This window comes from Barbus barbus, assembly GCF_936440315.1.
Source record: "Barbus barbus genome assembly, chromosome: 35".
In the NCBI taxonomy this organism is placed as follows: domain Eukaryota; kingdom Metazoa; phylum Chordata; class Actinopteri; order Cypriniformes; family Cyprinidae; genus Barbus; species Barbus barbus.
The window spans coordinates 10,740,304-10,763,506 of NC_136763.1; the positions used below are offsets into that span (position 1 = coordinate 10,740,304).

The 23,203-nt window shown below is 35.2% G+C and overlaps 1 protein-coding gene across 2 annotated transcripts; it reads left to right on the forward strand.

Annotated features, from left to right (window-relative positions):
* The first annotated feature begins 1,556 nt into the window (after nucleotides 1-1,556).
* On the forward strand, nucleotides 1,557-18,508 carry LOC306854717 (endothelin-converting enzyme 1-like). Of its 2 annotated transcripts, XM_079392951.1 has the most exons (18): nucleotides 1,557-2,195; nucleotides 4,846-4,984; nucleotides 7,096-7,308; nucleotides 7,772-7,896; nucleotides 8,038-8,184; nucleotides 8,403-8,468; nucleotides 8,543-8,731; nucleotides 10,439-10,581; nucleotides 10,685-10,799; nucleotides 12,778-12,888; nucleotides 12,969-13,067; nucleotides 13,316-13,393; nucleotides 13,504-13,607; nucleotides 14,217-14,327; nucleotides 14,412-14,479; nucleotides 15,742-15,932; nucleotides 16,442-16,537; nucleotides 17,594-18,508. In XM_079392951.1, the coding sequence occupies exons 1-18, from the start codon at nucleotides 2,067-2,069 to the stop codon at nucleotides 17,768-17,770; spliced, it is 2,301 nt and encodes a 766-aa protein (XP_079249077.1). In that variant the 5' UTR covers nucleotides 1,557-2,066; the 3' UTR covers nucleotides 17,771-18,508. The 2 variants fall into 2 exon arrangements, 1 of the variants encoding a protein (XP_079249077.1); XR_013782867.1 differs by lacking the exon at nucleotides 15,742-15,932 and having other exon boundaries at nucleotides 1,602-2,195.
* Nucleotides 18,509-23,203: the final 4,695 nt, after the last annotated feature.

A 23,203-nucleotide genomic window follows, 5' to 3' on the forward strand; every position in this document is an offset into this window, starting at 1 on the left:
TATAAATATTTGAGCCACTTTCCATAAATTTGTGTCCTGTTCCTTACCTGTTACCACATGATTTTTTCCTCTATTAAAGTAATGGGACATCCCATAAAACCTAGGACGTGACATCATATGGATCCTTTTCACTGCACAACCAAGTGGAAGAAAAATATACTGTGTATTCTTAGTTTATTTTCTATATAAAATTCTAGCATTGACTGTTTTTATCCAGCTCAACCATTCAAACATTTTTAAAAACTTAATTGTAAGAACAATGATCAAACTATTTAGACCAAAAATCTGGTCTAAAACTAACTGTGCTTAGGCTAAATTTGTTACCTTGTTAAACAATCTGTCATCTTTTTTATATTGGTTACATTTCTTTTATTTCTCTTTTTTTCTTTCTTGCAATAAAATAGCACAATTATATTTTTATTTTATTTTTATATTGTTCTTTGAATGTACAATACATTTTATATGTGATTTGTTGTGTGTATAGATGCTGTGTGTGTGTATGTGTGTGTGTGTGTGTGTGTTTTATTTTTGTATTCTTTTTAAAGAAATTATTGTTTCACGTAACATAATTTTCATACATAAACTTGTGAAAATTACTTACTAAAATACAAACTGATGAAATGATAAAAATGGTTTAAGTATAAGTATCTTAAAGTAGGCTGTGACACTGAGAAAAAAATATGTATGCATGTATGTATGTACACACATATATATAATATCTGTCTCGTCATTTCCAAATGACACCATAAATTAGGCTCATAATATGTTTTTAGTAAATGCCAAAGGGACTTGTGCTTTCCGAGTTGGATTCAGCTCTTTCTGTCAATACCCTCATGTGTTACTCTCCCGCCTTATCAGGGTCATCAAATGACAGCAAATGACACTTCTCACGACCTCTGAGGTCGTGAGAAGTGCGTCTGGCAAAAAAATTCTATGCTGTGCAGCTCTGGGTGTGAATGTGTTTGGTCTGGTCATTTTGTGGTTAATATATTTTGGCGTGTCTGAATTGTGTTTTACATGCTTGGCTGAAGTGGGGTTTGGCTTAAAGTGAACATATTTATCTGCTGTTCAGATGCCATAGAGGCCTTATGATAGATGCCTATAGCTTTGACAAGAAGACTCAAGACAATTGGCCTTTCTTGCAGCCAGATGACAAAAATAAATTACATTTAACTTTTACAGAAACACCAAATTACATAATTACATATTTTGGGGCTGTCATACCTTTTTTTATATTAAATATTAAATTATAATAAAGCCCGAAAATAAAGATAAAATTAATTTATATTCTTAATGTAAAACAAATAATACAATAATTGTGAAAATATATTTATGAATTATATATACTGCCTATCATGCCTTTGCTTTTATTGTCGAATCTTCATGTGCAAATTTTCATCATCCCATAGTAATATATAAAAATACATGCAAGTGTGTATATGTTAAACAATACTGACTGTCATATTTTTAGGTGACTATTCTAACATGTAATGGGAGTGGCTTTGACCAAGCCCCGCCCTCTGTCCTGACGGAAACTACCTCTACAGTTCCCTCCCAGTTCTAAATGAAATCCCATTATGGAATGCACACATTCTCTCTCTCTCTTACATGCGTATACTCACACACCCTCACTCATGTTCATCAGGTCCTCTCTCCTTCCTGTTTTTCACAAGTTCCTGCCTTTTTACTGACGCTAGTGTTGTCGCAAAAGGATTTCAAGCTTCCCAGGAATCCCTTGTTTAGGATTCTTAACTAGGAGGGCTGCACTAAGGAAAGCGCTTTGAAATCTCCCAACACATGTTTGTTGTGAAGACCGAGCTGACCATGCTTTGGAGCTTATTTCCTAGGTGTAGCTGACGTTGGGGGGTTGGAAATTTGGCTTGGGATGAGGTGAAGGGGGGGTGTAAGAGGAAACCCATTCACACAGAGATCACCCAGCACAAGAGTTTTCTCTAGTCCTTGGGGAAACCTAGCTTCGCAGTCTTCTCCTGATGGAACTCAGGAGGACAAACATTCCCAGGATTCCCAAAAGCTGCTGAAACACTTTCAGAAGATTTGGTTTAATTATGGAATCACTGAGAGAATCTATTCTTCATTTAACATTTCAGATGTCAACATACAAACGAGCCACACTGGATGAAGAGGAGCTGTTGGACACCGGCTCTGATGGGATCTACCACACCTCTACCATGCAGGTGAGAATTCATTTTTTTAAACTATTTGTATAACTTTCTTGATGTATGTGTACTGACAAATGAGACAATCCATTAAGTTAACGGTCATTTTTAAACCAACCAAACTCTTCAATAACAACAAATCTTAAGTTATTCCAGTGGAAGACAAGAACACTGTCTCAAGTTACTTCCTCATGGTTTTCCTTTCAAACATCCGCCGTGTGTTAGCACTATTGTATATAACTATTTCCTCATTCTGTTTTTTTTTTTTTAGTTTTTTTTTTTTAATACCCAGGGGTGTTTGTTCTATTTGTCATGTGAATATGCCTGACTGACACTTCTGTTTACATCTTATAAGTACATTTTTTTATTTGTGTATAAGTCAGAACAATTGCTAGTTACATTTTTGCTTGACCATTTTTTATTCAAAATTTTTGCATCATCAGATGCTAATGCTTTGTTTGTTAGATCGATCCTAATGAGATTTAAAGCACAAGTAAAATAATGTGCACGAACATGGAAATTATAAATTGCACTTGATAAAGTTAAACAGGCTGAATATTTGTTTACTGTTTACTTAATGAACATATGATTAGGAATGAAAAATGGTTCCATGTTTGATATCTAAACCTAAAAACGGTAAAACTGGCATGAAAACATCTATATAGAATGGTATGACTTATGATTTAAAATACACTATTGTTCAAAACTGTAAAAAAAAAAATATATATATATATATATATATATATATATAACACTAATGTTTGTATCTGTTCTGCCATACCTTGCAAGAATTATTACTGAATATTTTGCTTGTTCATTTTGAGGGCAACCAAGTAGAAGTCCAAATATGTTCTTGTTCTCGCTCCATATTGGTGTGCAGGTTTTTTTTTTTTTGCTAGTGAGAACCAGAATTTCATTATCCTTTAACCGGTCCTAAAATATTTTCTTTGGATCACTTGGGGGTATTAAATGTTCTGGGTGCCTTTATTGAAACCATCTCACGGTCTGTTTTACTTTCTCCCTCTGCTCTCTTTGACCCTTGAGAAACCTGATTTAGGCATAAAGGCTCATTGAAACCACACAACACATACAAACACAGTTACACCGCATACATCCAAACGAAGCTGAGTAATTGCACAGCTGTGCAGCTAACCATTAAATGTGAACTCTGTTGGCTCAGTAGGACTTGATTGGAGATGATTTAGTTTCTCTTGCACCTCTTCTGTGAAGAGCTGATCAATTATGAAATCCATAACCCTTATTTACAAAATCTAAACCAAAAAATAATCAATCAGAGGAAAAGTTTAAAGCTCAAAGTTTTTATGGAGTTCTCAGGTGTGTTTCATTTTGGGATCAAGTGTCTAAAAGAAGCATACAAAGAAAGGAGAGCTGTTATCATATTGTTATATATACACTATTGTTAAAAGTTTGGGGTCAGTAAGATTTTGTTTTTTAAGAAATGAATGCTTTCATTAAATTGACAGTAAAGGGATTTACAAAAGGTTTCTATTTCAATTAAATGTTATTTTGAATTTACCACAGTTTACACAAAAACATTAAGCAGTGCTGCTGTTTTCAACATTTAGAATAATACTGCACTTGCAGGTATAGCAGATAGTAATAAATGTTTCTTAAATCCCAAGTAAGATTTCTGAAGTATCATGTGACAAGACTGCAGTAATGGTAATACATTTATCACAGGAATAAATTGCATTTTAAAAAATATATTGCAGTACAAAAAAGTTGTTTTCACAATAGTACTGTTTTTGAACAAATGAATGCAGCCTTGGTGAGGATTCTTTTTTTATTATTATTACTTTTAAAAAATCTTACTGATCCCAAACTTTTGAATGTGTATGTGGATATAATATGAATAGCATGGTCCAGATAATTTTGCATGGGAGGTATATGCATAGGAGGTATCTAATTTTGAATGTTTCTTTCCAGCGGTTTGGTTTGAATCGCAATGTGTTTGGCAGAACAGAGTTTAGTGTTGGCAATGTTTCCTGGAAGAGAGTCTTTCCTAGAAAGTAGGAAGTTTATCACTGTGTTGTTTTGGGTAAGCTTCTTTCCTAAGGATGTAATGCTTAATTCGATGCTGATATCTCTTAAAGGAATGTTCTGGGTTTAATTCCAGTTCATTTCTGTAGATGGCATTTGCGATATCCTATCGATTACCAAAGAAAATAATTGTGCTCACAGTAACACACTCACAATGAAAGTAAACAGTCCACTGTTCCAGATAGGATTTAAATACAGAAATGTTAAGCTCGTAGTTTTGTTAAACGACTCACATGAAGTATTCAGCAAAAATCTTTTTTATTATTTGAAATCATTTGAAGTGGGAATTTGATCTGTGAGAACTGGAGCGGAAAGACAGTGGTGTTGGGTCCCACCAAAGTCTAATATTGTTGTTGGACACGATCGTATATCATTTTCCCATGCAATATAATATAAAACCTGCACAGTGTTATACAAAATGTCAAAGATATCACTTTCATTAAGAAACACAAAATAAACATTTTACCCTCAAGGACCAGTTCTTTGCCAAAGATCACTCCTTTGCAGTATGTTTCGGTGTCATATGCGTCATCTATGTAACATTGCTCATTTGCAGGGATATTTATTTCAGTCTTAACCCTTATTTTGTGATTAATGTGATCATCAGGTGGGGGTTCAGCGTGGTCTAGGACTCCGGTGCTGGGCGGAGAAAACGCACGTTGAGAGGAAGCTATTGGTCGTTGTGTGCGCTCTGTCCGTGGCTCTGTTCATTTGCATCATGACTTTGGGTCTGCACTATAAAGAATGTGAGTTGATATTACAAAATGCAAATATTACATACACATGTGTTAGCATTAATGTTTATTGCAGTGTTTGTGTTCAGAACTCGAAATAAATCTAGTATGTTAGTATGTCAGTTAGTATGTATTAATTTTAAATAACAGTACTTAGTAATTAGCTTTTTTTAAATTTTTTTTAATTGTACATATAAATGTATTACATACTAGGGGAAGTCGTGGCCTAATGGTTAGAGAGTCGGACTCGTAATCGAAAGGTTGCGGGTTCGAGTCTCCGGCCGGCAGGGATTGTAGGTGGGGGGAGTGAATGTACAGCGCTCTCTCCACCCTCAATACCACGACTGAGGTGCCCTTGAGCAAGGCACCGAACCCCCAACTGCTCTCCGGGCGCCGCAGCATTGTGCCCACTGCTCCGTGTGTGTGTGTGTGTGTGTGTGTGTGTGTGTGTGTGTGTGTGTGTGTGTGTGTGTGTGTGTGTGTGTGCGCGTGTGTGCATTTGTTCACTACTCACTGCTGTGTGTGTGCACTTGGATGGGTTAAACACAGAGCACCAATTTCGAGTATGGGTCACCATACTTGACAATACGTCACGACGACTTTTTATTATTAAATGAATAAGTAATATAATCAAATATATAAATAATTTGAAAAGAGTAATACAAATTTATGTTATGTAATATATAACAACATATTATTTGAAGAAAAAAAAATACTTTCTGTAGAACCCTTTGAGATTTCAAGTTCAAGTTTAAATACCTGAATTAAATCAGGATTTGCTCATAGTCTTTACTGTTATATTTCAGTACATACTTTTTTCTTTTTTAAGATAAGGCTGTATGCTCTGGACCTCCCTTTACTCACTTTTATTGCAGCTCAAAGTTATTATTGTTGAGTGAACTGAATGCCACTTCCTTCTATTAAGCCGTCCACTGTTGCCCAACCATGACAAATCGTTGTATGAAAAAACAACGACTTTGTGTCAGACTGTTTACCTCCAATTTCCTTAGCCTCCCTCAGGCCTCCAGTCTCTTGGCCTTATCTCTTCAGATTAGGAGCTAGGGATACATCTTTTGGGCCAAATGTTTTTCTTAGAAGAGCTTACTTACAATCTATTGTAGCTGCATTCGCTCAGCATCCACAAGCTGAATAAAAACAATGCCCTTTAACCCCAATTATTTCCAATATTAAACTTAATACTTACATAACCTCATTCAATGTAATCATGCCCAACCTCAAAGCCTCCAGGCCAAAGTGAACACAAAGACATGCGTGCCTGTAAATTAAGTTTTCTTAACATGTCTGAGAACATCTTTTCACAGATTAAAATATTAAGATATTGGTGGCTGCACATGACTAATGTTGTTACTCAGACACAAATATTTGCCATAACAGCTTGCATATCACCCAGATGTGCTAATGACTTTTCAGTTTTCTTTTTGTTTGGTTTTGACAGTTAGAGTTAGTATTCAATGAAGAGAAAACGTTTACCACAGTGTTTGTGTTCAGAACTCAAGTATGTCAGTTTGTATGTACTCATTTTGAATAACAGTACTTGCTTTCTAATTAGCTTTTACATACATTTATACATGTATGTGTGTGTAAAATTGTACATATACAAATGTATTATTAAATGGATAACTAATATAATAAAATATATATGGATATAAATGATTTAAAAAGTAATAAATGCTAATGACTTTTTTGGTTTTGACAGTTAGTATTCAATGAAGAGAAAACGGTCTCTTGGGTTTAATCAATGGCTCTCCACGGGTCACTGCTAGAGACTCTCTGTATGGCCTCTTCATTTGATCTGGATTCTTTAAAAAATACAGTTCTTTTCTCAGAAACCAGATTTTGGCATCAAGCCTTAATAAATGAATAGTTCCAGATGGGTTCGTGTCCCAGGATCTTCCTCAAAGAGATGTTCAGAGCATATTTATGAGGTGCAGCATGAGGTACAGCACTGAAAGTGTAGCGCACCAAAATCCCATATATGATTACCCTAGAGTGAAAGAGACATCAGAAAGACTTTCTTATTCGTTTTGGCAGTTATATGTGATATAAAAGCATGTATTGTAATGGATGCAGCAGTATATTTATATACATAATATTTTTAACAGCACATCCGGGAATGTGCCTGTCAGAGCCTTGTGTTAGTGTGGCAAGTACGGTCTTGGGGGCTCTCGATCGGTCAGTGGACCCCTGCCAGGATTTCTACAACTTTGCATGCGGGGGTTGGATGAGGAAAAACCCGTTACCTGAAGGCAAGTCCCGCTGGGGTCCTTTCAGCAACCTGTGGGAACACAACATGGCCATCATGAAGAACTTATTAGGTAATATTTTTAAATATGTTTAAATATATATATATATATATATATATATATATATATATATATATATATTTTAATAATAAATAAAAAATGATGTATCCACAACATCCTCTTATTTTTACTTAATTTAATTACTTTTTAAAATATAATTATTTAATTTAATATAATTTTAACTTTTAATATAATTTAAATGTTTTCTTTTTGCGATTATGTATATTTTTCATGTGTAATCGTTCAGTTAATAACTTGCTTTTTGTCTGAAATGACTCTAATTTTTGAATCATAGATTTCATTTAGAAGTGTATTTTCAATGGGGTCTTAGACTTTTAAAGCCCACTGTACAAATAAAGCAGTAATGCTGTTCCATCTTGAAAGGCTCCTACCAACTTATAGGCTTTGTTTCACATTGCTTTGAGGGTTCATGAAGCTTCTTGTCATTGAACTTTTCTTCATTTATTAAATTCAGAGAATACCAGCAATGAGGGCCTGAGCAAAGCAGAACAAAAAGCCCAGTGGTATTACCAAGCTTGTATGAACGAGATTAAAATTGAAGCACTCGGGGCAAAACCACTTCAGGATCTCATCAATCAGGTGACCTGAGATGCACGCACAAGCCTTATTGAACGATATGTAACTCAAAAGATCTGTTGTAAATATATCGGCGCTAATGCAAACCTGCTTTCACTCTTATTCTGGGATATAATTCTTAATAATGGAAGATTGTTTTTCCAGACAGGAGGCTGGGGCTTGAAAGGCCCGTGGGAGAAAGATAACTTCCAGGAGGTTTTACGGACCGTGTCAGCCAACTTCCGAACCTCCCCCTTTTTCACTGTTTTTGTCAGCACAGACTCAAAAAGCTCCAACAGCAACATCATCCAGGTGGGAACACTTATAGTTATATTTTTTTTATCACAATAACATAAATTCTTAAATGTCTAGGGGAACCTCTGCACTGTTTTAGATATCATATTTTGTTTTATGTTGACTGTCAGAATATATTATAACAGGCTTTATATCTTGATGCATGTCACTGTAGCTTAGCTTGGTTAGTGATAATGGAAATGCAGATGATGCTCTTGATTCCTCTTTTTCCACAGGTGGATCAGTCAGGATTGGGACTTCCCTCTAGGGAATACTATCTCAATAAGACAGCCAATGAAAAGGTAAACTTTGTTGTTTATGAACGTGGGAAATGTTCTGCTGTGGTCTAAAGCTTGTGTTCTTATTCTTTTGTCAGTATTTAAAAGCATACTTGAACTTCTTGGTGGAGCTTGGAATCCTCTTGGGCGGCTCAGAGGAGACCTCTCAGAAGATGATGCAGGAAATCATAGGCTTTGAAACGGCCCTGGCAAACATCACAATCCCTCAGGAAGAGCGGCGTGATGAGATGAAAATTTATCATAAAATTCAAGCCAAAGAGTTAGCTGTGAGTACTGCTCGGTTACTGTACTACTGTTGGATTGAAATCTATGATTCTACACTGTTTGGTCATGACCCAACAATGGTCACATGTCTGTTCTGATAGGGTCGTAGATGGAAATGCTAAATGCAAGTAATGAAATTCATAGTTACAATGGTCCAATTGTAGATCCAACTCTACTTGGGCACAAATTCGTCTGTCACTGAAAACAGTCAAATTATCCAGATACTAACATGGGCAGATTGCTTGACAATGGATAAACATTTGTGCCAACTCCAAATTATTTGTACAAAAAAATGATTGTCAGTTTTGCAGTTTTTCTGTTCCATGCATAATATTTATTTCATGTTCTTAAACAAGCAATACTACATTTGTTTGATAGAAATACAGTAAAAACAGTAATATTGTGAAATATTATTGCAAGTTTTTTATTGTAATATATTCTTAAATGTCATTTATTCCTGTGATTGCAAACCTGAATTTTTAGCAATTTCAGCCATAACTCCAGTCTTCAGTGTCACATCATTCAGAAATGATTCTAATATGCTGTTTTTTTCTTTGTTGAATAGAATTCAGTATTTATTTGAAATAGATTTTTTGTAACAAAATATTTTCAGTCATTTTTGATCAGATTAATGCATCCTTGCTGAATAAAGTATTAATTTCTTCTCTTTTTTTTTTTTTTTTAAATAAAAATCAAACAGACTCAAACTGGGGCTTAAAACAAAACCAGTTGAGAACCATTAATTTAAATGTTTCCTTCAATGAGAGATACATCTCGTATCAGAGGCGTCATGCCCATTCAAAGTGAGGGGGCACGTGCCCCCTCAGATTTATGGGCCAAGTGGATTTTGAATGCAGCTTCCAAAAGACAAAAAATAGCCGAATAATATATATATTTGATACAATCACACCGGCGTGATTAGATCATTCAGTGCCTCATATCATCAGCTGCTAAATAAAAATCTGCGTTCACTGGCTGGCGCTAAGATGCGTTTTTACAGCACTGCGCATTGTAACCAATCACACATGATTCTGTTGAGCTTATGAATGCAAGGACCAATCAGAGGCATTCAGTCGTTTTTGAAGGGTGCTTGAACTCTAGACCATCAGTGAAAATGTTCTTTGCTCTCTTTCTGTACAATGAAAGTGTTATGATTAGTAGCCTAACTTACAATGTTCTTATTCACATTAACTTTCAATGTTAAATTGACATTAAATATAAAGTCAGTCATATTAAAACTATGTTATGGCATGACACCCATATCTGTTAATTAAGTAAACAGACAGGTTTTTATGCATAGACTACATTATTAGGCTACTCTGACCATCGCCCACTGTAGATCAACTAACAATCTATAAAGGTGAGAATCTAGATATTCATATTTCATGATATAGTTAAAGCGTTTGGGAATGTTTCGAATAAAAAGGAAAAATAAATAAAACAAGAACATAAGTGGCTGCTGTGTGTCACATGACGATCCCCCCCCCCCCCCCCCCCCCCCACACACACACACACACACACTCGTGCCCCCTCAAAAATGAGTGCATGACACCCCTGTCTCATATCGTGTGATTTGGTAAAAAGAGAATAAAATTTTCAGAACATGCAGTTATGTTTCCTTTTCTGGAGACATACAAAAGCATTATTTCATTAATTGTCATGTTGCATTTGATATGAGATATCAGTCATGTGTTTGTGTCATTGTGCAGACATTGGCTCCAGCAGTAGATTGGATGCCTTTCCTCTCTTCAGTGTTCGCCCCTGTTGCCCTAAATGACTCTGAACCCGTGGTTGTGTATGCTAAAGAATACCTCCAGGAAGTCTCAGAACTCATCAGCAACACCAACAAGAGGTAAGCCGACATTAGCTAGAATTGTGTTGGTTTTTAGTCCAGTCTATGTAACTGACCTCTACTGTCTGTTAGCTAAGATCAAAGCTAATGTGTCTTCCCTCAGCGTCTTGAATAACTACATGATCATGAAAGTGGTGCGGAAAATGGTGTCCATTTTAGACCAGAGGTTTCAAGATGCAGAGCAGCGCTTCTTTGAAGTCATGTATGGCACCAAGAAGGTGAGAAATGAAGATCAAAGCTGCTGTCTGTCAGCCCAAGCACTGCTGCCTCTGAACGAGTCATGTTTTTAGTCTTTATTGCAAATGTAAAACTTGCTGTTATATGTATATGTTGTTGTTGTTTTTTTATTAACCTCAGTTTCTTTGATAAATTGCAAAAAATTACAGTGCCATAAAAAATATCATATAAGTGGTCCATATAACTTGTGCACAATATTCATCATACGATAGCTTTGTGAATTAAAATTTGAGAAATGGATACACATTTTTGCCATTATTCTCTGATAATCTTTTACTCTCCGTATTATGAAGCTGTTCAATTAAAAAATGTTATCTGTCATATTTGTCAGGTTTGACTTGGAATCCAAGCACTTGGTTGTTGTCACATGACCGTCAAGTTTGAAAATACGAGATAAAAGAGCCATCTACTACTGTATTACTGTATTTCTGATCAAATACGTCTTAATGAGAATAAAACATCTGTATTTATATACAGTATTCAGCAGTATTCAGTAAGCTTAAGAGACTAAAAAAAATATTTAAAAATCTTACTGACCCCAAACGTTTGAATGGTAGTGTAGTTCTGGATATTGTGTCTAAAAATAATACAGGATTAGAAACATGTGGGCTAAGTAAATGATGACTAAATATTTAAAAAAAAAAACATTTGGGTGAACTACTACTTTATACTGATTCTTCCTCTTAAAAGGATAATTTGGTGCAGAAATCATTTTATATTAAGACAAAATTACCCAGTTATTAAAATAGTCAGTGTGCTTAGTCAGCATGGGAGGGAAATGATTTGTTGCCCTAGTCTTCTCTCTTCTACTCCTCCCTCTCTTTGACTTTGTTTAGATGAACTGGTATTAGAGTTGGTGTGTATGGAGAGGCGGTGTTGTTGTTCTGCAGGGAGCCAGGTTATTCAGACTCTTATCAGAAGGAGATCCTGTTGCCCTTCACTTTCCGCTGGGGTCAGGCTGAAATAACAAGCCAAAGAGCGTTGGACCATGTGTGTATGTGTGATGGGTTATGATAAGAGATAGAGAGAGGAACCTTAACAACGGTCACCTTCAGCACAGTTTGGTATGTTAGTGTGGGTATAGCTTTTATTATTGCATTGAAAGTGATAGTTAGTCCAAAATTGAAACATCATTTACCCTCATGTTGTTCGAAACCTGTATGACTTTCTTCTGAGGAACATAAATGTTAGGCAAAACGCTTTCTCTCATACAATGAAAGTGAATGGTGACATGGAGCTGTCAAGACCCAAAAATGACAAAAAAGTGTCATATAAATATAGCATAAAAGTATCCATGCAATGTCTGTGCTGGATTCCGAGACTTTTGAAGTAACATGACTGCTTAAAATACCAAAATTAAGCCATTATTCAATGATAATCTTCACATCTGTCATCATTTACTCACCCTTTTATCATTCCAGACCTGTATGACTTACTTTCTATCTTGTTTCTTTTTGTGGTCTTATGAGGAAAATATTTACATTAATGTTCAAGGTCAGGTTTAATGAAAGTGAGTAAGTGATGACAGAATTCATTTCCGTCAACTTTGTTTTACCGTCATAGTCTTATATTAGGAGCTATTAGCTGTTATCTCTAGCGCCTCAGTTTCTGAGATTGGAAGTGGAATGGGTGACAAGTCCTGTTGCCGCCCGTCTCTGGACGTCATACTCAAGTAACCTTCAAGAGAACAATGAAATGTCTTGCTTTGTTGATAAAAAGGGAAAAACCCTTCTGTTTAGCTTGTTGCATGTCTTTAACAAATTATTTGCATTTTACAAATAACAAATTATATAATAATTTCCTCAAGCGCTAATAATTCCTGTGGTGTACAGATGGAAACTAGACTGTATTTATCTGCAGAAGTTCAGACCTGTAAATTGTTTGTGAAATGTCACATTGAGAAGACTTGGGTGCAAATGAGGATGTTAGTTGTTAATATATCACCTTTGTGTTTTCCAGAGCTGCACGCCACGCTGGAAACTTTGCATCAGCGACACGGATAGCGCTCTGGGCTTTGCTCTTGGGGCGCTCTTTGTCAAAACTACTTTTTCCGAAGACAGCAAAGCTTTTGTGAGTGTGATGTTTTGCACACCATCCCCATCTTTTCCTCCAGGCCTATACACTATATTCTCAACTGATATGTTTGTCAGGTTGAAGATATGGTCTCCGAGATCAAATGGGCGTTTGAAGACAGCCTGAAGACTGTTGGCTGGATGGATCCTGAGACAAAAAAAGCAGCCAAAGAAAAGGTGAGAACCAACAGCACAATCCCACATGATGTTTTTCACCGCTGTCGCCTGCAGGGATGGATCTTGCTGAAATCAACTTGTATTAGTTTTAGGTTTAGAATTGGTGGTTGTTTGTTTAAGAATTGGGCAACAGAAGGTGGAGGTTTTTCTGCTCATTGATGTTCTTTAATGCCACCTGGTGTTAAAGTATAAACTGCTCTCGTATGATGTCACTCACTCATAGTGTTCATTTTCTTATTCTTGTCTAGGCAGATGCAATATACAACATGGTTGGTTATCCAAAGTTTATTATGAACCCCAAAGAGCTGGACAAGGTGTTTAATGACGTATGTATACATTTTCTTAATTTCTGTTTGCTTTTGGTTCATGGAAAATAATGTGTTTTAATGTTGTAGAGAGCCTCAACTAACATCTCGGCCTCCAAACTGTATATCAGTTTGATGTTGTTTCAGAACTTTACTTTCAAAACGTCATGAATTATTACAACTTCTCTGCACGAGTGACTGCTAACCAGCTGAGAAAAGTCCCCAACAGAGATCAGTGAGTTTCAGTCCACTTCACACAAGATGATGCTGACACACATCTCTCTTAAAGGGATAGTTCACTCAAAAATGAAAATTATTTAGTCATTTACTAATTTTAGTACTATACTAAAGTATTTTTTCATATTTTGAATTAGCTTAGATTTTTCTGTTGTTATTTTGTTTTAGTTTTCTATTTAGCTGTTATTTATTTTTATTTCAGTTTTAGTTTTAGTTATTTTAATACTTAAACTTATTTATTTCAGTTAGTTACCAAGGCGTCATTTCTCATTTTTCTCAAGTTTTTAATGTTTAAAGGAAATTATTCATATAATATTTAGATTTTATTTCAGCTTTAGTTCTGTTGCCGAAAGCAATTTGTAATAGTTTTTATATATAACATTAGAATGTCATAAAACTGTCATCAAAACAACATTGGACCTCAATGACTAATGCTGTAGGGTGAAAAAATACACAGTCATTTTCCAAAGTATCATATAGAAAGCCATACAGGTTTGAGGGTGAATAAATGATGACAGAACTTTCATATAGTAGCTATTAATTTAAAACTCCCCCAATGTCATTTAATGTGCATGCCAGTGATCTGTGCTTTTCTGTCCTTGTACAGATGGAGTATGACTCCACCTACAGTTAATGCCTACTACAACCCCACAAAGAATGAGATGGTACTTCCAGCTGGCATTCTCCAGGCTCCATTTTATAACCATGCTTGGCCAAAGTAAGAGACTCCCACTAACAAAACCTGTCCTGTAGTAGTGTTATATCACTTTCCTCATCTTATTGTGTCTTGGTGGTTTTCTAGAGCAATGAATTTCGGGGGTATAGGTGTGGTTATGGGGCATGAACTCACCCATGCCTTTGATGATCAAGGTAACAAAGTTATTCTCTCTATATTATTAGTCTATAATATTTTAGTTTGTTAGATCTCCAGTATATAAGATTCTTTCAACTGCTGTAAAGAATCAAGTGTGCCACACTGCCACTGATTCAATAATCAATGAACCTTTTCTTTTTTAATACTTTAAGCATGTTATTTATATTAATTATTGAGTTTTATTAATATTACACTACATAGCAAGAAATGTGGGGGAAAATTTGGAATTAATTTATTTTTAGAATCCGTTTTAACTTTCTTCAGTCACAAAAATAAAATAAAATATTTATACATGGATTTAATAATATTTTTCTCATGTACAGTTTAATATAAATAATTGTATTGTCCTTTATAAATATGAATAGGTGTTTTTGAGGCCCTTAAAGGGTTACTCCACCCCAAAAGGAAAATTTTGTTATTAATCACTTACCCCCATGTTGTTCCAAATCCGTAAATGCTTCGTTCGTCTTCGGAACACAATTTAAGATATTTTGGATGAAAACCGGGAGTTTTGTGACTGTCCCATTGACTGCCAAGTAACTACACTGTCAAGGCCCAGAAAAGTATGAAAAACATCGTCAAAATAGTCCATCTGCCATCAGTGGTTCAATCTGAATTTTATGTACACTTTTTGTACGCAAAGAACATAAAAATAACGACTTTTTTTCAACAATTTGTCTTGTCTCTGTCTCTCTGCGTCACCGTAGCGCCATTTGAGAGATTATCCACTGGACGCAAGCTGCGTATGCTCTTCTGTATCAGCCGCATGACAAAGATATGTTTTGTATGTGTATTTACGCTTTGATTTGAACGAAAATAGTGTATCCTTGTGGCACGGCTGATACAGAAGAAAAAAAGTCATTTTTATTTTCTTTGCATACAAAAAGTGTTCTCGTCGCATCATGAAATTCAGATTGAACCACTGATGGCAGATGGACTATTTTGACGATGTTTTTCATACTTTTCTGGGCCTTGACAGTGTAGTTACTTGGCAGTCAATGGGACAGTCACAAACCTCCCGGTTTTCATCCAAAATATCTTAAATTGTGTTCTGAAAATGAACGAAGCTGGGGGGTAAGTGATTGACTAAATTTTCATTTTGGGGTGGAGTAACCCTTTAACATGCTCACAATTTCATGAAACTCGACACACACATCAACATTAATAATAGGTAGACACTGACATATCTTGTAATGTGTATGTGACCATTTAACAATATATGTGTGTTTTAAAACCGTGTTTTAAATATGTCCTAAAGGAAGAGAGTATGATAAGGAAGGGAATTTGCGTCAGTGGTGGCAAAATTCTTCAGTGGAGGCTTTTAAACACCAGACCCAGTGCATGGTGGAGCAGTACAGCAACTACAGTATAAATAAAGAACCTCTAAACGGGAAACACACTTTGGGAGAAAATATTGCTGACAACGGAGGCCTGAGAGCAGCTTATAAGGTTTGTGAAGATCTGTTGTGGAACAAGACTTTGCTGGAACTAGAATTTAAATCGATCTAATTCAATCAACAGAATTGTTTCGTTCATCAATGAGTTATAAAGAGATGAGTCGCCAATGGTTACTTTCCATAGCATGAAAACAGCTACGGCTGATGATGTATGAGAATCTGATACGAAAGGCATTATGATCTCTCTATTTTTCTCGTTGGTGGCTTTGATAGCTTTGGGGCTGTCGTGATCCCATCTCGCTGAAAAGCCTCGCAGTGCAACAGGTGGCTCGGAATGGGCCCGCTCTACCTCCAGCAACTCTCGATTCTTTCCGTTGGTTGAAAAGTCATAGGTTACAGAGCAGATGCGCAAAGCATATGGCCGGAGAAGACCTTGTGTTAACCTCTCTGATGGAGAGGAAAATAACCATTGACACGATGGTTCTGTTTATTTATGATCCCAGCGAGCGATGTAGCATGCAGAATTATTAGCGGACTAATGTTTTCACACTTGCTTTGCAGGCCTATATAAACTGGATCGAGAAGAATGGTGAGGAGGCCACTCTGCCTGCCCTTGGAATAACCAATCATCAGCTGTTTTTTGTGGGATTTGCTCAGGTTTGTGCCAATATTTGCTTACTATGTTACACTTGTTTTTGACTTGTTTTAAAGGATTTAGTTGTTTTACTGGTCACAAGCTTTACAAAGTAAAAGTGTCTGTTATTTGTCTCTGTTTTTTATCTGTTTGCTAAGGCAAGAATCAATATTACTTGATTTTATAATGTACGTTGGATGTGGATTGTTGAAGAGAGGTGTGCTTATACTATTACTTGGACTCACATTTTTTGCCTGGCAGACCAAAAAATTAATAATAACAACCCCTACTATGGGAACCATAGGATTTTCATTGTGACTTAAAAGTGAGCTATTTTATTAATAACTAAAATGAAAACATCAAATATTGTAAAATGCATTTTCATGACTTCAACTGTGTAAAAAAAAAAAAAAATTATCTAAAAAAAAAAATGCTAAATTATTTTATGTTAGCCAAAAAATAATTAAATGTAGTTTTTGATACATTGTGTATTATAATATTTCAGACCTGTGTTAAATATGAAAATGCAACTAGATTCAAATTAAAACTTGACTGTTAACTGTTAAACAAAAACTACATAAATAAATAGATAAATAACATAGCAACTATGGAAAAAAATCTAAAACATATTTAAACTAAAATACAATTCCATGACTCAAACTATCTACAAAAAAAAATAACCCGTTAAGTATTTATTTGTTTATATTGTATATTATAATACTTCAAACCTTTGCGACCTGCCTGTGTTAAACATAAAAACGCAAACAGATAGCAATAACTAGACTTTACTGAGAAACTTACCAGCGCGTTAAACTTTAAACTGATACTAGTTAGTCATGAACTTGTCATCCCTAAAATACTAAAACTAAAAAAACTTAAACTTGAAAGCCTTATCAATTAACATTGATAGAGTGGAAACTAACAAAATTAAGACTAAACAGAAAGATAAAACTGTAACCACAGAATCAGGGTAATTACTTTTGTACAGACAAGCACCACTCACCACTTCTTTGAAAATGTAATAATCTAGTTTTGTCCTATTATCGTCTAACAAAACCCTTCGTTTCCTTTTTTTGTAGGTGTGGTGCTCAGTTCGGACACCTGAAAGCTCTCACGAGGGTGTTATTACTGACCCCCACAGTCCATCACGTTTCCGGGTCATTGGCACCATCTCCAATTCCCATGAGTTCTCTACACACTTTGGCTGCAAGGCAGACTCACCCATGAACCCCAAGCGGAAGTGTGAGCTGTGGTGACAGTGACTCTTGTATGGGGGACTGAACCTGGAGCCATTATCGCTCAAAAATCCCAAACATCCAACTCAGGTTGCCTAATCTAGACTGCCAAAAAGCTGGTGGACTACATATTTTCCTGCTATTACTTGCCTCTTAATGGGGAATTGGTGTAAATAGCGACTCCAAGGAAGGAGTTAACGGAGTTTTGTTCTTGCAAACATTCAAAACACTGGAAGTTAGGTTAAATATAATGAGAGAAGGAATTCTCCTTTCTGCAAATGTTTTCCTTGAATATGTGCCTTTTTAGCAAATGCTTTTATTTTTCTAATAGGAAATAATATTTATGTTCTCTGTATTACATTGTTGGTGGGGTCTTTTTTTTTTTTCTGTAATGTTTGCCAATTCTTGCACAACACATTGTGCAACATTGTTAGATAACTTTGATGCATGGATACAGTTTATAAGACTGTTCCATCACATCTTATTTGTTGAATTTGCCTGTACATTATGAACTGGAACTGTACGTTATGAACCTGAGCAAATAATTTGATTTTATCCATCTCACAATGTCACTTAATGTCCAGTGAAGAATAGGTATAGTATGTAGTTGGACCACTAAACAAGAAAGTGCCTTTAAAACTATGAAAATATGGACTTGCTGGGAAAATGTTTATTACACACAGATTCAAACTGCCCTTCTGCCCTCAAAATAAATAAGAAATATAGGTAACACTTCACAAGTGAATATTACCTAAATTTATCCACAAATAATACTTTTTTCCACTCAAAACCTGACGTGCAGAACACAGAGGCCTACGATCAGTCAGTTCTAAAAAGAAATACAAACCTTGTGCTAAGTGAAAGAAATCAAAAGAAGAATCCAAGATTTGGTGCTGATGCAGAATAATGACACGGTTACAAGCCATTTTTAAAAGGCTGATCAAAATATGTATAAGGTAAGCACAAGAGTTAATATTTATATTGCTTATTGTTAGTTCATCAATTAGAATTGCTGTAATTTTCATTGATTAATTTCAACAGTAATTTTATGGTTTATAATTTCTCTCTGACCGACATATGTCGCCACATTCACATATATTAATGGCAACAGAAATGCCAAATCAAAATGCAAGCTAATGTTTTTAATATTAGGTTCTTACCATCTAACCCCAAAATACATACTTCAAACGTATATATTCTATTCGAAAATTAATTTTTCTAGCCTTTTTGTCATTTGAAGTAATTAAGGCTATTCCCAGTGGTATAATAATTTTAACCAAATTCTCTGTTGTAAATATCAATGATATAAACCTACAAAATCCCCAACTTTTTGAAGTTGTATACTGCAACCAAAATTTGGGCGGGACCCCTTTTAAAAAGGTGAAAAAGCAGTTTTATATTTTTAGTTCTAATGCACTGCGTATAAGCCTATGGCTCATTCGTCTCTTACACTGATTATTGGTGGCCTGGACTGTAACGGAGATCCCATTCATTTGTGTGAAACAGTGCAGGCATGTGGAGACGAGTAGCATCTGTCTGCAAAACCGGAGGCTGCATTTTCAGGACCGCTTTTCTAGGACCCTAGGTTTTTAGTGACAATGCCACCTACCGAATTAGAGGACCAGCGAAGATGGATGACAATCAGAGTGTGAGTATCAAATGTGAATTTGTGGAAAATGTGTTTTTCGTTTTTAATTAAGTTCAAATAATCTTAATGTTTTAACTGTCACATGCTCACAGTCGGCCTGTTTAACGTTACCCCACAATACATGTTATGAGTACATCTCTTCATTTTGACATGGTTTTATTATGTTGGTTGAGACGTATGACATTTTAATAGTCAGACATAACAGAGAGGCCATTATAATAATTGACTGTTAGATTGTGTCATTTACTGTGTACTGTATTGTGCATGTTTCTGCCCTTTCGAACCCTACTGTATATTATACCTTATGCTATATTTCAATGAACAATTTTCTTTTGATAGGCCATCATATATTGCCTGGCTGGGCTTCAGAAATTGTCTCTGCAGGATGCTGAGCAGGCCTTCCTCTCTGGTCTTGATTATCATCACAGGTAAGAGTAGAAAATTGACATTTTTACACAATGTCCAATGTATCCTTTTCTTTAAGCGTTAACAGTATTTCTGTTAACCTAGCAGTGATTATGTTCTCAATTTACTATTTCAGTGAAGTGGAAGAATTTAATAAGGTGATAGAGAAACTAATTGAGAAAAGAGGGAAGAGCATCCAGGTGGTAGGTAGTGCTGCTGCATACATCACAATGTGCGCTTTAAATATTTAAAGGTCAGGAAAAGTCACGTCAATAATGATTTCTTGCATCTCTAAATTTGCTATTATTTTTTTTTTCTCAGTTCAGATGGGCTTTATTGACATGAATGTTTCAAGAACCTTTGTTCCCACAACATCAAAATATTTTTTTTCCAAATCTTTGAACAGTATGCAATAATATTATTATGAACATTAACTGGTATGAAGATTGATATAATTATTTTTGTATCGTATATGTGTGTGCGCTCTGTGGTAACCAAGATCTTTTAAATATGAAATTTAAAATTAGAGCGTATAACATGTAAATGTTCCTTATTTCATTCACTTCTCTCTCTTTCTCTCTCTTAGGAGTCCGTGAAGACGTTGTCCACGTCATGAACAAATTTGTTTTTGTGTGTGTTCAAGTTCTCTTGGTCGTAGCTCAAGTAATATGATAAATCAACAGTCCATCAAGGGTATTGCAATTCACGAAAGACAAATTAAAATATCGCAACTTGCTTATGACACAACAATTTTTCTTGGTGATAGTTCTGAGGTTCCTCTGGCTTTAAATATTATTAATGATTTTTCAAAATTCTCTGGATTGAACTTAAATTTGTCTAAATGTGAGATCCTACAGCTTAAAAATAACTTATCCACTGTGTGTAATATTCCTGTTAAAAGCATGGTAAACTATTTGGGAATCAAAATCTCTAAAAATACTGATACAATGGTCAACTTAAATTTTATACCTGTTATCGAAAAAATTCTAAAGAGGTATAATTCATGGTTGATGAGAGCTCTTTCTATTCAAGGAAGAATTTTATTAAGTAAGGCAGAAGGTCTTTCGAGAGCAGCATACCTCTTTTCTTCGCTTAGTGCCCCAAAGGATATATGCTCACAAATGGATAAAACACTCTTTAATTTCATCTGGAAAGACAAACCTCATAAAATAAAATAGAAAAGTGTCCATCTGATGGTGGGTTAAATGTTCTTAATTTTTATGGTTTTCAACCAAATTTTAAAAATTAATTGGCTTAAAAACTTCAAGTATTTTCAATATTGTCCCATATCATTTATTTAAAAAACTTGGGGGGTTAAATTTTTTGTTGCAGTGTCCTTATATAACTGGCAAACTTCCTATTGCTTTGGCCGATTAGCACAAACAAGCATTACTTTACTGGTCACTTTTGAACAAACACAATTTTTCTCCTAGCAGGTGTTTTATATGGAACAATGGTAATATCATTTATAATAACAGGTCATCGTATATGGAGAATTGGGTTCAGCATAACATATTAATCGTAAACCAGCTTATTGACGAGAATGGGCAATTATACACTTACCTGAATTTTATTACAAAATATGGCTTTTTTTGTAAACGAAAAAGAATTTAACAAAGTAATTAAGGCTATTCCCAGTGGTATAATAATTTTAACCAAATTCTCTGATGCAAATATCAATGATATAAACCTACAAAATCCCCAACTTTTTGAAAATGGTCTTTCCTTTTTTGATAAACGTTTTAATAACAACTTTATAATAAACTCCTTTAATGTTGGATCCAATCCTCCATGTAAATCAAAATGGTTTAAACCTCATTGTATATCTTGGCATAGCATTTGGATCTTACCATATAAATATGTAATTTCTAAGTACTTTACAAAATGATTCACAGATGTTATCCTGTAAATGCAACTGTTAGCTGATATATTCATAGTGTTTGTGATAAATGTACCTTTTGTCAAATATATGTTGAAGATATTGAACATTTATTGTTCTTTTGCCCTTTTTCTATTTCATTTTGGGTTGACTTTAAAGTAGACGTAACAAAAATGGTGGTGATGGCGCAGTGGATAAGACACATGCCTTTGGTGTGAGAGACCCGGGTTTGAATCCACTGTGAGACACCAATGTGTCCCTGAGCAAGACACTTAACCCCTAGTTGCTCCAGAGGCGTGCGACCTCTGACATATATAGCAATTGTAAGTCGCTTTGGATAAAAGCGTCAGCTAAATGAATAAATGTAAAAAAGGAAACAAAGCCTTTAATTTAGAACCTCATGATATTTTACTTTGTTTTCAAAACCCATCTTTTTCTGATAAACAAATTTACATTGTAACACTGATCTTAAAATATACTTTGAAACCCTTTCTAATATGAGATCACTAAATAAGAAGCTTATAAAAACAATACAAATTCTAAAGCTTTTCAAATTTATGTAACTGCCCTAATGCATGTATAACTTTTGTTTTTATTTTTTATTTTCTATCCTCTTATTGTTTAATTTAAATGTTTGTATTCATTTGTTGTTGTTGTTCTGTTTTGAATGCTTTTGAGATGTACAACATTGCCCTATGTTTGCCTTGTGCTATTGTGTAATGAAACTGAACTAATGTGTGTTCACGGTGTGTGTGTGTTCACTGCTGTGTGTGTGCACTTTGGATGGGTTAAATACAGAGCACGAATTCCGAGTATGGGTCACCATACTTGGCAGTATGTCACTAAAAAAAAATATTATGCTAATTAGACCCAATAATTACTCAACATTCCTAGGAACCAGGTTTAATTGCAATAAGGAAAGTAGTATTTGGGTGTAATAAAACTTTAAAAAAACTGTAATATAGTTAAAACTGGGTGGAAATACTGCTTTGATGGCACTTTTTTCGGTCCTCCAAAACTAGGGTCCTGGAAATGCTTGCCTGGGACTGCGTTTCTCCGACTCGGTAGGTGGCGCTGTCACAAAAAAAACTAGGGTCCTAGAAATGCGGTCCTGAAAGTGCGGTCTCCGGTACTGCAGACGGATAATTTTGGTGGAGACTGCCTTCATGACGTAACTTTCACTGGCGTATTGCGATGTGTGATTCGTAAACGAATCGTTCTTTTTAGATCTTGACAATGAACCGGTTCACAAAACGATTCGATCACAGATCGAACTGAATCGTGGTTCTCGAGTCAACAACTCGCCGACCTTGAGAACTGAAATTACACATTACATATGCGGGAAATATGTTTTACAGTTTTAGCAACATAATGAATAAATATAATGTTGTTTTTACAAACAAATGGTGTTTAATCTTCATTCAAGATATGTTCATGAAGTTTAGTACTGTTTATTGTAAATGCACATTGTATTATGGTTCTAAATGACTGGTTTTATTGCAAAAGCATTAACAATTATACC

Excerpts from the sequence above, each read along its gene's own strand:
- LOC306854717 (XM_079392951.1), top strand. The coding sequence starts at position 2,067 with ATGGAATCACTGAGAGAATCTATTCTTCATTTAACATTTCAGATGTCA. Across the intron at positions 8,185-8,402 it reads CCAACAGCAACATCATCCAG|GTGGATCAGTCAGGATTGGG; the intron begins GTGGGAACACTT and ends CTTTTTCCACAG. Across the intron at positions 13,608-14,216 it reads AAAGTCCCCAACAGAGATCA|ATGGAGTATGACTCCACCTA; the intron begins GTGAGTTTCAGT and ends GTCCTTGTACAG.